The sequence below is a fragment of the Bubalus bubalis genome, chromosome 19 (assembly GCF_019923935.1).
Source record: "Bubalus bubalis isolate 160015118507 breed Murrah chromosome 19, NDDB_SH_1, whole genome shotgun sequence".
NCBI lineage: Eukaryota > Metazoa > Chordata > Mammalia > Artiodactyla > Bovidae > Bubalus > Bubalus bubalis.
The window spans coordinates 36834368-36847077 of NC_059175.1; the positions used below are offsets into that span (position 1 = coordinate 36834368).

The 12710-nt window shown below is 42.4% G+C and overlaps 1 protein-coding gene across 8 annotated transcripts in view; it reads left to right on the forward strand.

Annotated features, from left to right (window-relative positions):
• Positions 1-5036: 5036 nt before the first annotated feature.
• Positions 5037-12710, forward strand: part of CPLANE1 (ciliogenesis and planar polarity effector 1) — a 115718-nt gene continuing 108044 nt past the window's right edge. For 5 of the 8 annotated variants that reach the window (XM_025270592.3, XM_025270596.3, XM_025270594.3 and 2 more), the window contains exons 1-6: positions 5039-5186; positions 8062-8188; positions 9678-9813; positions 9932-10051; positions 10437-10669; positions 11732-11838. In XM_025270592.3, coding sequence (XP_025126377.2) covers positions 8108-8188; positions 9678-9813; positions 9932-10051; positions 10437-10669; positions 11732-11838 — 677 coding nt within the window. In that variant the 5' untranslated portion in view covers positions 5039-5186; positions 8062-8107. Of the gene's footprint in view, positions 5187-5942; positions 6089-8061; positions 8189-9677; positions 9814-9931; positions 10052-10436; positions 10670-11731; positions 11839-12710 lie in introns of those variants that run through there. The other 3 variants (XM_044932726.2, XM_025270597.3, XM_044932724.2) reach the window with 3 other exon arrangements.

The following is a 12710-nucleotide window of genomic DNA, read 5'->3' on the forward strand; positions in this document are numbered from 1 at the left end:
GCCCTGCCTGATCAAAACTTGTAAGCTACCTGCTGAACCCCTGGGTTAATGAGCCAATCAATTTCTCTTTTTGCTAAATCCAGTTTGTGTGTGGTTCTCTATTACTTACGATCTTTATTATGTTTAAAGATAAGCAATTTATTAATAAATCAGCCAGTAAATTGAAGTTGGGAATTGAACATAAGATGTCTAACATCCAAAACTGGACTCTTGATCACTGTACCATCATACAAAACTCAACTGTTATTCCCTTTGCTGCAACGGCAACCACTTGCTACTTAAGGACTGGTCCAAGGACCAACAGAATTGATGTCACCTGGGAGCTTGTTAGGAGAGTCAGTCTTAGGGCCCCACCTACCCTAGACCTACTGAATCAGAATCTACATTTTTAACAATATTCCCAGGTGGTTCGTAGGTACATTAAAGTTTGAAACACACTGTTTTAAGTCATTCTTTTCTTTGGGTTCATACAGCATGTTCTTTATTCATCGCTAATTACCTCGTCTTCTATCTCCTCACCAAACCTGTGATAGCCTTGAAGACAGAAAATATGTATTACTATTTTTAATATTCTAAGCACTTGTGATGAAGACTGCTAATCATCCACCAAAATTAATCCAACCATCTCACTGGGTACACTGCTAATCTGTATTTCCCAGCCTGCTTTGTGGCTAGGTGTGAACAGATGATGAAATTCTCTCCAATACAACAGAACTAGAAATACTGTGTACCACCGCCCTGGACCCAGATCTCAAGACTGTGGGGATGCTCCCTCCTTTTCCCCCTTTCCTTTGACTTGAATCCCACTTGGACATCAGTCTTGATTTTGCAACAAGATATTAGAGAATTACAGGATGAGTATCCCGAAGGTACCTAGATCTCTGAATAATTGTGTTGAGCAGAGCAAACCTAACAAACTAAATCACCTGTAATAGATACACAAGTAAGAAATAATTGCCCTTGTTCTCTAGGTCACTAATTTTTGGTAGAGGCCTTTTGATATGGTTCCCTAGTCTATCCTAAATAACTCACCACTCCATCTTTTTAAAACAATTCTTCGTTGCTGCACTGGCTTCTGTCTAGTTGCATCGAGTAGGGGGGCTACTCTCTAGTTGTGGTACTTCGGCTTCTAATTGAAGTGGCTTCTCTTGTTGTGGAGCCCTGGCTCTAGGGTGTGTGGGCTTCAGGAGTTGCTCTATAGCAAAGGCTCTACAGCAAAGGCTCAATGGTTGTGGCACAGGAGCTTAGTTGCTCCACCACATATGGGATCTTCCTGGATCAGGGATCAAACCCGTGTTTCCTATACGGACAGGTAGATTCTTTACCACTGAGCCATCAGGGAAGCCACCACTCCATCTTATAATAGACCTCAGCCTATAATAATTTCCTTTGTTGGGGGAGAATGGCCTCAGATACACAAAGACAAGCAAGTCCTCAGCAGCAATTTCTGCACTATATGATCCCAGCCATAGCTGACTGATCCAAGAGTAAATCCCATATCCAAACTGCACCACTTGAATTTTCCCTCCAAGAGATTTCCAATTCTGAACTGAGGCAGAGAAAAACTGGAGCTGAGTCAAGTTTATTAACAAGGATTTAAAGCTGCACTGCATGATACAGGAGCCATTAGCCACACATAGCTATCTGAATTTAATCAAAATAAAAAATTCAGGGTCTCAGTTGCATTAGCTTCATTTTATGTTCTTATGTCCTGACATGTAATACTTTAGATCTGCAAAAAACTCACATTATCAGGAGGATTGTTTAGAGTCCCAGAATTTCAGTTTGGCAGTGTGGTCTATGTTGCCATCAGAAAACCAAACCAAAACTAAGTTACTGGTGCTCTACATTTTGGAATCAAATGGAATGTTAATGCAGTAGACTGTTTTGGACATCTTTAAAATGTTGATTTTGGACTTTCTCAAATGTGTTTGCAAAAGAGGAAAATAAGGATTTACTGTCAGAATCACGTTTTTGTTGTTCTTGTTCAGGTGCTCAGTCATCTCCAACTCTTTGCAACTCCATGGACTGTAGTAGGCCAGGCTTCCCTGTCCTTCACCATCTCCTGGAGCTTGCTCAAACTCAGGTCCACTGACTAGGTGATGCCATCCAATCATCTCATCTTTGGTTGTTCCCATCTCCTCCTGCCTTCAATCTTTCCCAGCATCAGGGTCTTTTCCAGTGAGTAGGCTCTTTGCATCAGGTGGCCAAAGTACTGGAGCTTCAGCATAAATTCTTCCAATGAATAGTCAAGGTTTACACATTCAGTCAGTTCAGTCGCTCAGTCATGTCTGACTCCTTGCGACCCCATGGACTGCCAGCACGACAGGCCTCCCTGTCCATCACCAACTCCCAGAGTTCACTCAAACTCATGTCCATTGAGTCGGTGATGCCATCCAACCATCTCATCCTCTGTCGTCCCCTTCTTCTCCTGCCTCAATCTTTCCCAGCATCAAGGTCTTTTCAAATGAGTCAGTTGTTAGCATCAGGTGGCCAAAGGATTGGCATTTCAGCTTCAGCATCAGTCTTTGCAATGAATATTCAGGACTGATTTCCTTTAGGATGGACTGGTTGGATCTCCTTGCAGTCCAAGGGACTCTCAAGAGTCTTCTCCAACACCACAATTCAAAAGCATCAATTCTTTGGTGCTCAGCTTTCTTTATAGTCCAACTCTCACATCCATACATGACTACTGGAAAAACCATAGCTTTGACTAGATGGGCCTTTGTTGGCAAAGTAATGTCTCTGCTTTTTAATATGCTGTTTAGGTTTGTCATAGTTTTTCTTCCAAGCAGCAAGCATCTTTTAATTTCATGGCTGCAGTCACCATCTGCAGTGATTTTAGAGCCCAGAAAAATAAAGTCTGACACTGTTTCCCCATCTATTTGCTGTGAAGTGATGGGATCAGATGCCATGATCTTCGTTTTCTGAATGTTGAGTTTTAAGCCAGCTTTTTCACTCTCCTCTTTCACTTTCATCAAGAGGCTCTTTATTTTATTTTTTAATTTTTTTTTAAGAGGCTCTTTAGTTCTTCTTTACTTTCTGCCATAAGGGTGGTGCCATCTGCATATCTGAGGTTATTGATATTTCTCCCAGCAATCTTGATTCCAGCTTGTGCTTCATTCAGCCCAGGGTTCCTCATGATGTACTCTGCATAGAAGTTAAATAAGCAGGGTGACAATATACAGCCTTGACAAAATCCTTTTCCTATTTGGAACCAGTCTGTTGTTCCATGTCCAGTTCTAACTGTTGCTTCCTGACCTGCATATAGGTTTCTCAAGAGGCAGGTCAGGTGGTCTGGTATGCCCATCTCTTTCAAAATTTTCCACAGTTTATTGTGATCCACACAGTCAAAGGCTTTGGTAGAGTGAATAAAGCATAAATAGATGTTTTTCTGGAACTCTCTTGCTTTTTTGATGAACCAACGAATGTTGGCAATTGGATCTCTGGTTCCGCTGCCTTTTCTAAATCCAGCTTGAACATCTGGAAGTTCACATTTCAGGTACTGTTGAAGCCTGGCTTGGAGAATTTTGAGCATGACTTTGCTAGTGTGTGAGATGAGTGCAATTGTGCAGTAGTTCAAGCATTCTTTGGCATTGCCTTTCTTTGGGACTGGAATGAAAACTGACCTTTTCCAGCCCTGTGGGCACTGCTGAGTTTTCCAAATTTGCTGGCATATCGAGTGCAGCACTTTCACAGTTTACATATTAGCCGGTTATGTGGAGAATTCTTCAAGAGATGGGAATACCAGACCACCTGACCTGCCTCTTGAGAAACCTATATGCAGGTCAGGAAGCAACAGTTAGAACTGGACATGGAACAACAGACTGGTTCCAAATAGGAAAAGGAGTACGTCAAGGCTGCATATTGTCACCCTGCTTATTTAACTTATATGCAGAGTACATCATGAGAAACGCTGGGCTGGAAGAAGCACAAGCTGGAATCAAGATTGCTGGGAGAAATATCAATAACCTCAGATATGCAGATGACACCACCCTTATGGCAAAAGTGAAGAGGAACTAAAAAGCCTCTTGATGAAAGTGAAAGAGGAGAGTGAAAAAGTTGGCTTAAAGCTCAACATTCAGAAAACGAAGATCATGGCATCTGGCCCATCACTTCATGGCAAATAGATGGGGAAACAGTGTCAGACTTTATTTTTCTGGGCTCCAAAATCACTGCAGATGGTGACTGCAGCCATGAAATTAAAAGATGCTTGCTGCTTGGAAGAAGAACTATGACAAACCTAGACAGCATATTCAAAAGCAGAGACATTACTTTGCCAACAAAGGTCCGTCTACTCAAGGCTATGGTTTTTCCAGTAGTCATGTATGGATGTGAGAGTTGGACTGTGAAGAAGGCTGAGCGCCGAAGAATTGCTGCTTTTTAACTACGGTGTTGGAGAAGATTCTTGAGAGTCTCTTGGGCTGCAAGGAGATGCAACCAGTCCATTCTGAAGGAGATCAGCCCTGGGATTTCTTTGGAAGGAATGATGCTGAAGCTGAAACTCCAGTACTTGGGCCACCTCATGTGAAGAGTTGACTCATTGGAAAAGACTGATGCTGGGAGGGATTGGGGGCAGGAGGAGAAGGGGACGACAGAGGATGAGATGGCTGGATGGCATCACTGACTCGATGGACGGGAGTCTGAGTGAACTCCGGGAGGTGGTGATGGACAGGGAGGCCTGGCGTGCTGCAATTCATGGGGTCGCAAAGAGTCGGACACGACTGAGCGAGTGAAGTGAACTGAAACAGTTTTCTGGAGAGCGGCACACACAGCCTGCGCGTTCAAAGGTGTGTGTCAGAGGAACGAACGCAACATTGTGGAGGTGAAACAGAACGACCCCAGCAGCTCAGGATGAGACCTTGAGGGGAAGGACGGGCGGCCGGACAGAGGGGACGCAGGCGGGGAAGCAGCGGAGGCGCAGGACCGCTGGGAGGACGAGGGCGGGAACCCCGGGAGACCCGGCGGAGAGAAAGATTGAGGAACGCCTCCAGCCTCCTGCCCGCGCTCCCTGCCGGCGCCGAGCAGGCGCACTGGCGGCGCTCGCCCGCGTCCCTTCCCCGCCCTCCGCGGTCGCCAAGGCGCAGGCTCGCGTCGGGGCGGGCAGCTCCGCCCGTCTCCGTCGCCCTCCTTCATCTCGGCCTCGCCGCGCGTTCCTACCCCGAACGGGCCAGGCCCTGGCGGAGGTAACTTCCCGCAGAGTCCCGTCTCGCACGGCCCCAGCCTTCTCCCCTTGCCCTCCGGCCCGCGGCGTCTTAGGGCTCCTCCGCCCCCTCACTCTTTCGAGTCTTGGCGCGCCGGCTACCTCCCCTGCCCCGCCATCCCCCGCCGCACCCAGCCCCCTACCCGCTACCCCGGCGTCGTTCTCCGGCCGCAGCATCCTCAGCTCACGGAGGTGCGGGGTCGCCCTCGGTTGGCTGGGAACGAAGTCCGGTTCGGGCTCGACCTCGGCCCGGAGTCCTCCAGCTCCTGCCCCGTCCCCGGTGGGCGCCGCGGTAGCAGCTCGCGGGGGTGGAGGGCGGCGCTGCCCCGCACGGTCCGGTAGGGAATCGCAGAGGGGTCCCTGGGGATGCCTCGTGCGAGGTGGTCGTGGGTCAACTCCTGTGTGTGACATTGGTGGGGGATAAGTTGGGCGCCGAGGAATGGACGTGATTTCTTAGGCTCGTCTGTGGTGCAAACCACCGAACAACTTGGATTATTCCTCTGGAAATTGCTTTTGCCAGTGTGTTTTAAATTAAGATACGGGGAGGGGGGTGCAGTAAAACTTAACCTGTTTCTCCTCCTCACATATTTTGGTCGAGTTTATCTCTGTCGTCGGTTAACTAATTTGACATGTTTCATGGTGTTTATTAGTATCCATCTGTAGGCTTCCCAGGTGGCGCTAGTGGTAAAGAACCCGCCTGCCCATGCAGGAGATCTAAGAGACCCAAGTTTGATCCCTGGGTTGGGAAGAGCCCCCGGAGGAGGGAATGGCAACCCACTCCAGTATTCTTGCCTGGAAAATCCCATGGACAGAGGAGCCTCCCGGGCTACAGTTCATGGGGTCGCAATGAGTCAGCCAGGACTGAGCTTCCAAGCACACACATCTGTAGGTACCATTAGTGATTTTAGTGCCAGTCGGTATACAGCACAAATAACCTTCGCTCTATAACAGGAGGTGATTTTCGGAGCTTTAAGAGACAGAAGACCATCCATCATCAAATTCTGTAGGGCTCTGTCTTTACTTCTTGAAATGATGAACTAGTTTTTTATCCTTTACTTTTTGCCGCGCAGCATGCAGTGTCTTAGACTCCTCCCCCACCCGCCCCCCTGCCCGCATCATACCCGTGGCCTATGCAAGACAACCAGCAAAATCAGAAAATCAACATTCATCTATTACAGTCATCTAATCCTCAGTTTCTCTTTCTATTCAGGTTTTTCCATTTCTCCCATATTGCCCTTCATAGTGCAAACATAAAGTGTACAATTTACTGACTGCATGTAGTTGTCAGGTTTTTCTCTTTGGGACTAGTTTTTCAATCTTTTCCCAACTTTCATAACCTTAAAACTTTTGAATGTTACCGATCAGTTATTTTGTAAAATGTCCCTTGGTTTGGGTTTGCCTGATATTTACTTGTGATTAGATTCAGATTATGTTCCTTTGTACATATGTCATCACAGATGTTTTTCTCCTTTTAACTGTTAAGTGGCAGGTGATTTCCTTTTGTCCCATTCTGATTATTTTCATTGTGATCCTTAGATACAATGGAATCTGCCCAGTTTCTTCATTGTCAAGTTACTCTTTTGTCTTTTGTAATTAATGAGTATTTTATAGGGAGATATTTTGAAACAATGTAAATATACCATTTTGCATCAAATATTCAATTTAATAATTTACTTTTTTATGATTATATGGATTCATGGTTTCCTGTTTTAGTCCATGGATTTTTAAATCCATTACTGTAATTTGTTCTGATGCTCAAAGTGTCCTCAGTTTGTTCTGTGGGATTCTTTTCATTATGGCTTCTGTGTCCTCACTTTGGCTCCAAATCACTGTGTCACATTCTCTCAGTGATCATCCTCCCAAGATTCACTCAAGAATGGACCATTCACCCAAGATTATGTTCCTGTCACCCCAGTAGAGCTCTGACAAACGGGTCATGGCCTCTATTGAAACCATCGCCATACCCAGCATGGAGCCTTACTGGACATCTTTACATCATATTATTTCAGGGCTTTGCTTCTATGTGGTCTAGTTTGGACTTTCTTAGAGCTCGGTGGCTTAGGGTAGTTTGACTGCTTATGTGGTGATTGAAGGTTTCAATGATAATTATTCCAGGGAGTAAGGTAGAAGGTGTGGGGCAGTCTAGGTGGCTCAGAGATAAAGAATCTGCCTGCCAATGCAGGAGACATAGGAGATGTGGGTTCTGTCCCTGTGTTGGGAAGATCCCCCGAAGAAGGAAATGGTAACCCACTCCAGTATTCTTGCCTGGAAAATCCCATGGGCAGAGGAGCCTGATGGACTATAGTTGGCCAGGCTGTAGAGGTTGCAGAGAGTCAGACACAACTGAGCTAATAAGCGCGCACACACACAAGGTAGATGATGTATTGCCTTGTATGAGCTAGCGTTGTGAAATGCATAGCCTCACTTCCATTTTAGTCTTGGTCAAAGTAGTAAAAAAACCACCCAATTTAAAGGGATGAGGCATAGACCAGAGCTCTCAGTGAGAGAGAGGAGTGTTAAAGTCATAGTGTAAGAAGAGCGTATGGGGTAGGGGGTATTTTTGTGGTCATCTTTGGAAAGATGAGAAAGTAATCACATAGAAACTATATTGTCAAGATATTCTTCAAGTTTGTGTTTATTTTCATAGTCTGAGGAATAACTTGTCAAAAAAGCAAACACCTTTTGCCTGACTATTCAAGATTAGATACTGAATAAAGTATCAGCATTTTACCTTAAAAAGAGAGTTAACTTGAGCTAATGAAAAAGTCATTTACTAAAACTTTATGAAAACTCTTAAAATCTTCAGTAAATATTATGGGGTCTTATCATTTTTTTTTGTTTTGTTTTGATTTTTACAGCATCTTGTGACTTTTGACTTAATTGGTCTTTGATATCTTAACAAGCATGGAGATAAGATTAGAAGTTTTGACTTCAACCAGTATCAAGCAGAAAAAACCCTGGCCACGAGTCTCCTGGTTGGGACAGGTAGGTTTTTCTTCAGTTGTACAGTATCAGTTGTAATGTGTGTTACATGTGTGCTTTGCCTCTAAGATTGAAGAATGCTGCTGCTGCTGCTAAGTCGCTTCAGTTGTGTCCGACTCTGTGCGACCCCATAGACGGCAGCCCACCAGGCTCCCCCGTCCCTGGGATTCTCCAGGCAAGAACACTGGAGTGGGTTGCCATTTCCTTCTCCAATGCATGAAAGTGAAAAGTGAAAGTGAAGTTGCTCAATTGTGTCCAAATCCTAGCGACCCCATGGACTGCAGCCCACCAGACTCCTCCGTCCATGGGATTTTCCAGGCAAGAGTACTGGAGTGGGGTGCGATTGCCTTCTCCGAAGATTGAAGAATAATCTTTAAAAAATAAAATAGCATCTGCAGAAGGATCACTTGCCCACTGAACAGGACTTTGTGTATTTGTATGGTAGGAGGCTGGCAGAGGTGGGGAGGGAGTATCAGTCTTTCTGTGGTCTGATCACATTTGTCACCTCTCTCATCACTTTCTTGCTCCTTTTCTCCATCACCTGCTTCATCTTCTTCACCATCCTTTGTTGCTTTGCTGTTGGAGTTCTGGGATGGTGTATCATCCTCACTCTCATCTTCTGTTCTCTCCTGGGAATTCTGGGACACAGTTTCTTCACCCTGCAAGTCCCAGTTTTTGAGATTGCCCAGCCAGAAAACCTCTCTGCCGTTGTTGAAAATGAGCATGGCTTTCGCATCTACAGTCCTTTTTGAGCAAGGGCACATGTTTGGGGAGTTTCATGTCCTGGTGAATCTTGGAATACCCAAGCAGGTGATGAAGCAGCCTGTGTCTAACTGGAAGGTTTCCAGGAAGCTCAGAACATTTTCTGGATGTTTTCTAAAACTGAAGTCTAGGAGCACATGCTACTGCTTCAGAAATGAGAAGCCATGTCTATTTAAGTAAATAATTTAAAACTTGCCCATACTACTCTTCAGATCGGTGAGCTAACAGCAGATATCTCAGTTTGGGCTAGCAGAATTGGAAAACACTCCTATAATTTTAAAGTTCAAATAAATCTCAGTGTGACTACTAGGTCATCCTACCTAGTAATTCTAATAAGAGGTACTTTTAAGATAGAATGAAAACATCTTCAGGGTACATAGTTAGCCTTATTGTTGGGACCTCTGATATTCAGGTGATCAGTAATCTGCTTTCCAGTTCAGGGGATGTGGATTCGAATCCTGGTTGGGGAACTAAGATCCCACTTGCCACTGGGCAACTAAGCCCCTGCGCCACAACTAGAGAAGCCCTTGAGCCACAGTGAAGACCCAGGGCAGCCAATAAATAAATAAAACTGTTTTTTACAAAAGCCCTTATTGTTCATTTTATGATGTGTAGTACAAATATACCATCTTTCTTAGATGTCACTTTCTTTTCCTTTCTGTGATAACTTAGGTAGGAGGCTGAATTAACTTCTAGCATCTCTTAAGTTTCCATGTATTTCTTCTCCTAGGAAAATGAAGCTGTTTTTCTTTTGGATGATAAATCCGTAAATGAAATTAATTTGCTCTCAGGAAGGACAAAGAAGAAAATTCCCAGTCTTCAGCCTTTGTTGAAGGATGTTATACTCCTAACAACGTCCAGTAATGGTTAAGTAGTACTGATATTATCAAAAGGCTAGATTAACTGTACTTTAAAAAATAATTTTGGGGGTAATATTAAGGAAAATGTTAGACTGTAAGCATTGTATTTCCGTTTTGAAAACAGATGCCTTGCTGGCTGGGGTACTCACCACAGGGGAGGTTTTCCTCTGGAACAAAGATCAAGATTGTTTGAAAACTATACAAGCAACTGAAAAGCCTAAGGACATGATTAAAGCTGCAGTAGGTGGGAGTTTTTTTGTTTGTTTAAATTGATTTAACTTGATATATAGAAGGAAAAGAAATATACCTCTGCTTTTGTAAATATCTATATGTATTTCCATGTATATGTAAGTATTTTTTGATGTGGGTTATTTGTAACACTAAGGTTCATCTTGAGGAAGAAAAATCTGGCATACCTAACATATCCATGATAGCAGTGGGTTCCTAATATCACACATGAGTACATGATAAGTGTAAATATTATTTGTACTTTTATTATTAATGCCTTAGTTTTGCTTTCTGAATGGAAACCTCATTTAGGTACCTTGTTGTCAGAATAGATAAAATTTGTACTTTTTTGCAGGAATTCTGACTTCAGAGGTTTAGTAACTTTTTTGTTGTTTTTTTAGCAAGCTCTTCGAGACTGTACTTGTATGTATCTGGCAATGGGAAAAGAGTTCTGCTTATAACTCCTTCTGGATGCATATTCCTTTGGGAACATTTGGAATTCACGAATGTTTTATCTTCCAAAAGCCTTTCCTTGGTGGGCCAGTGGTCCCAGATCATGCCTGAAGAAGCAGTTCCTTTGCCTTCCACTGAAGATAAAGAAGCGGTAGTGCATGCTGTTTTTATAAAAAATGAGGTAAAATCCAAATCAGACAGGGTGTTCTTGAAGTGGAGACCTCAGACTCTAAGAGCAGACACTTTCTGGGAAGCTGTTGAGCAGAATGTGTAATGATAGCTGTATATCTCCAGTCATCATTAATTGTAGTAATGGTGAAATTATCGTGGAAAAGGTATTTTTATATTTCTTGGTCCCATTTTAAAAGATTTTATTAAAAGTGGTTTGAACTTTGAGTTTCCTTGGTCTTTCCCTAGTTTTACTTTTCCTTAGTTTTAGAATATAACTAGCTTTATAATAAAAAAAAGAAACTAGAATTGGTGATATTAAGTAGCCCATTCCCAGTAAATAACACATTCATTAACTAAAAGACATGTTAAATAGCTGTGTGATACTCTTTGTATGTGTTGACCCATATGTTTTTACCCAATTTGCTATTGTTAAAAATTGTGTTTTGAACTTTTGTTCTTTATCCCATGAATAGTGCCCTAGTTTAAATAATATGCAACCATAAAAGAAGAGAAAAATAAATATATAAGAATATTCCCAGTTATATAGCCAGAGTAAATGGCAGTGTTTTCTTAAGAGAGTAATTGCACCTTGATTTCCCATTTGAGATATGCCTCTGGCTCAGAAATAAATTTCTTAGTGTTTAGCTTAATGTTAAGCCAAATGTTAAGAATAAAAGTATAAGCAGGTTCTTGATATATTTCATTTGTCTTACTTATGAGAAAATGTGGGGCTGTTTTTTGCTTGTTTTTCTGTTCTTTCATGCATGAGTTTATTTTCTATTTTCCTTGCTGGTTATTTATTTTAAACATAGCAGTGTGTACATGTTAATCCCAAACTCCCTAACTATCCCATCATTCTTCCCCCTGGTAACCATAAATTCATTCTCTAAGTCTGTGAATCTGTTTTATGAACAAGTTCATTTGTATCACTTTTTTTTAGATTCCGCATAAAAGCGATATCATACGATATTCCTCTTTCTCTGTCTGACTTCACTCAGTATGACAGTTTCTAGATCCTCTTGATTTATTTTCAGATTTATTATATACTAAAGTATATGACATTTATCTACAGTTATTTGGAGACTGCTGCTTGTGTTCATTTACTTTCTATTCCGGGGAATGCCTGAAGTTAACATTTCTAGCAATTCGGTGGCATGAAAATGTATTTACACCTGTAAGGTGAGGTAAATGTTTCCTTCTTCCTTGTTTTCTATCTTTTTCTTTTGACCATTCTGAACAGCACATGGAATCTTCGTAGTTTCCCCACGGGGAATTGAACTCACAGTCCCTGCATTGCAAGTGCAGAGTCGTAAGCACTGGACTGCCAGGGAAGTTCTTCTGTCCCTTTTGAAACATTATTATAATATCTTTTGGCCCATAAATACATAATAAGATCAGTAAATAAAATGTGAACATTGACCTCTGAGACTTTACGAATCGTTTCTCCCTATAAGTATTGTTCTGTTTCTTTTTTTTTTTTTTTCATTCATTCAAAAATTTATTTATTAAATCATAGGATAAGAATAAGACAGAATGTTAAATATCAGCTGAATGTCTAATTAATAGAGACAAAGAAGATTAAATTCCATATTCTGGAAATCATCATTAAACTGTAAAGATGGAGGTAGTTCCCAATGGGTATCACCATGTGGAAATCACTTTAGGGAACATTTGATTATTGACCAGGGTTTGGCCTCAACTCTCTTTGTGCTTTCCTACTCTAATAAATTCTGCTTAACTATTTGTGAGCCTAGATTTGAGCCAGAAAGTGACCAACATTCTCATCCCTCAACATAATTTTGATCCTCAAAATTTTGTTGTTTTAATGAGTATGCTGCTAAGTCGCTTCAGTTGTGTCCGACTGTGTGTGACCCAGTGGACGGCAGCCCACCAGGCTCCCCCATCCCTCAGATTCTCCAGGCAAGAACACTGGAGTGGGTTGCCATTTCCTTCTCCATGTTCTGTTTCTTTACTTTTCATTTTACTTGTTTATTACAGAAAGTTTTTCTTGTTTTTATTTTGTTTCCCTTCTTGGAATTGAGAACACATAA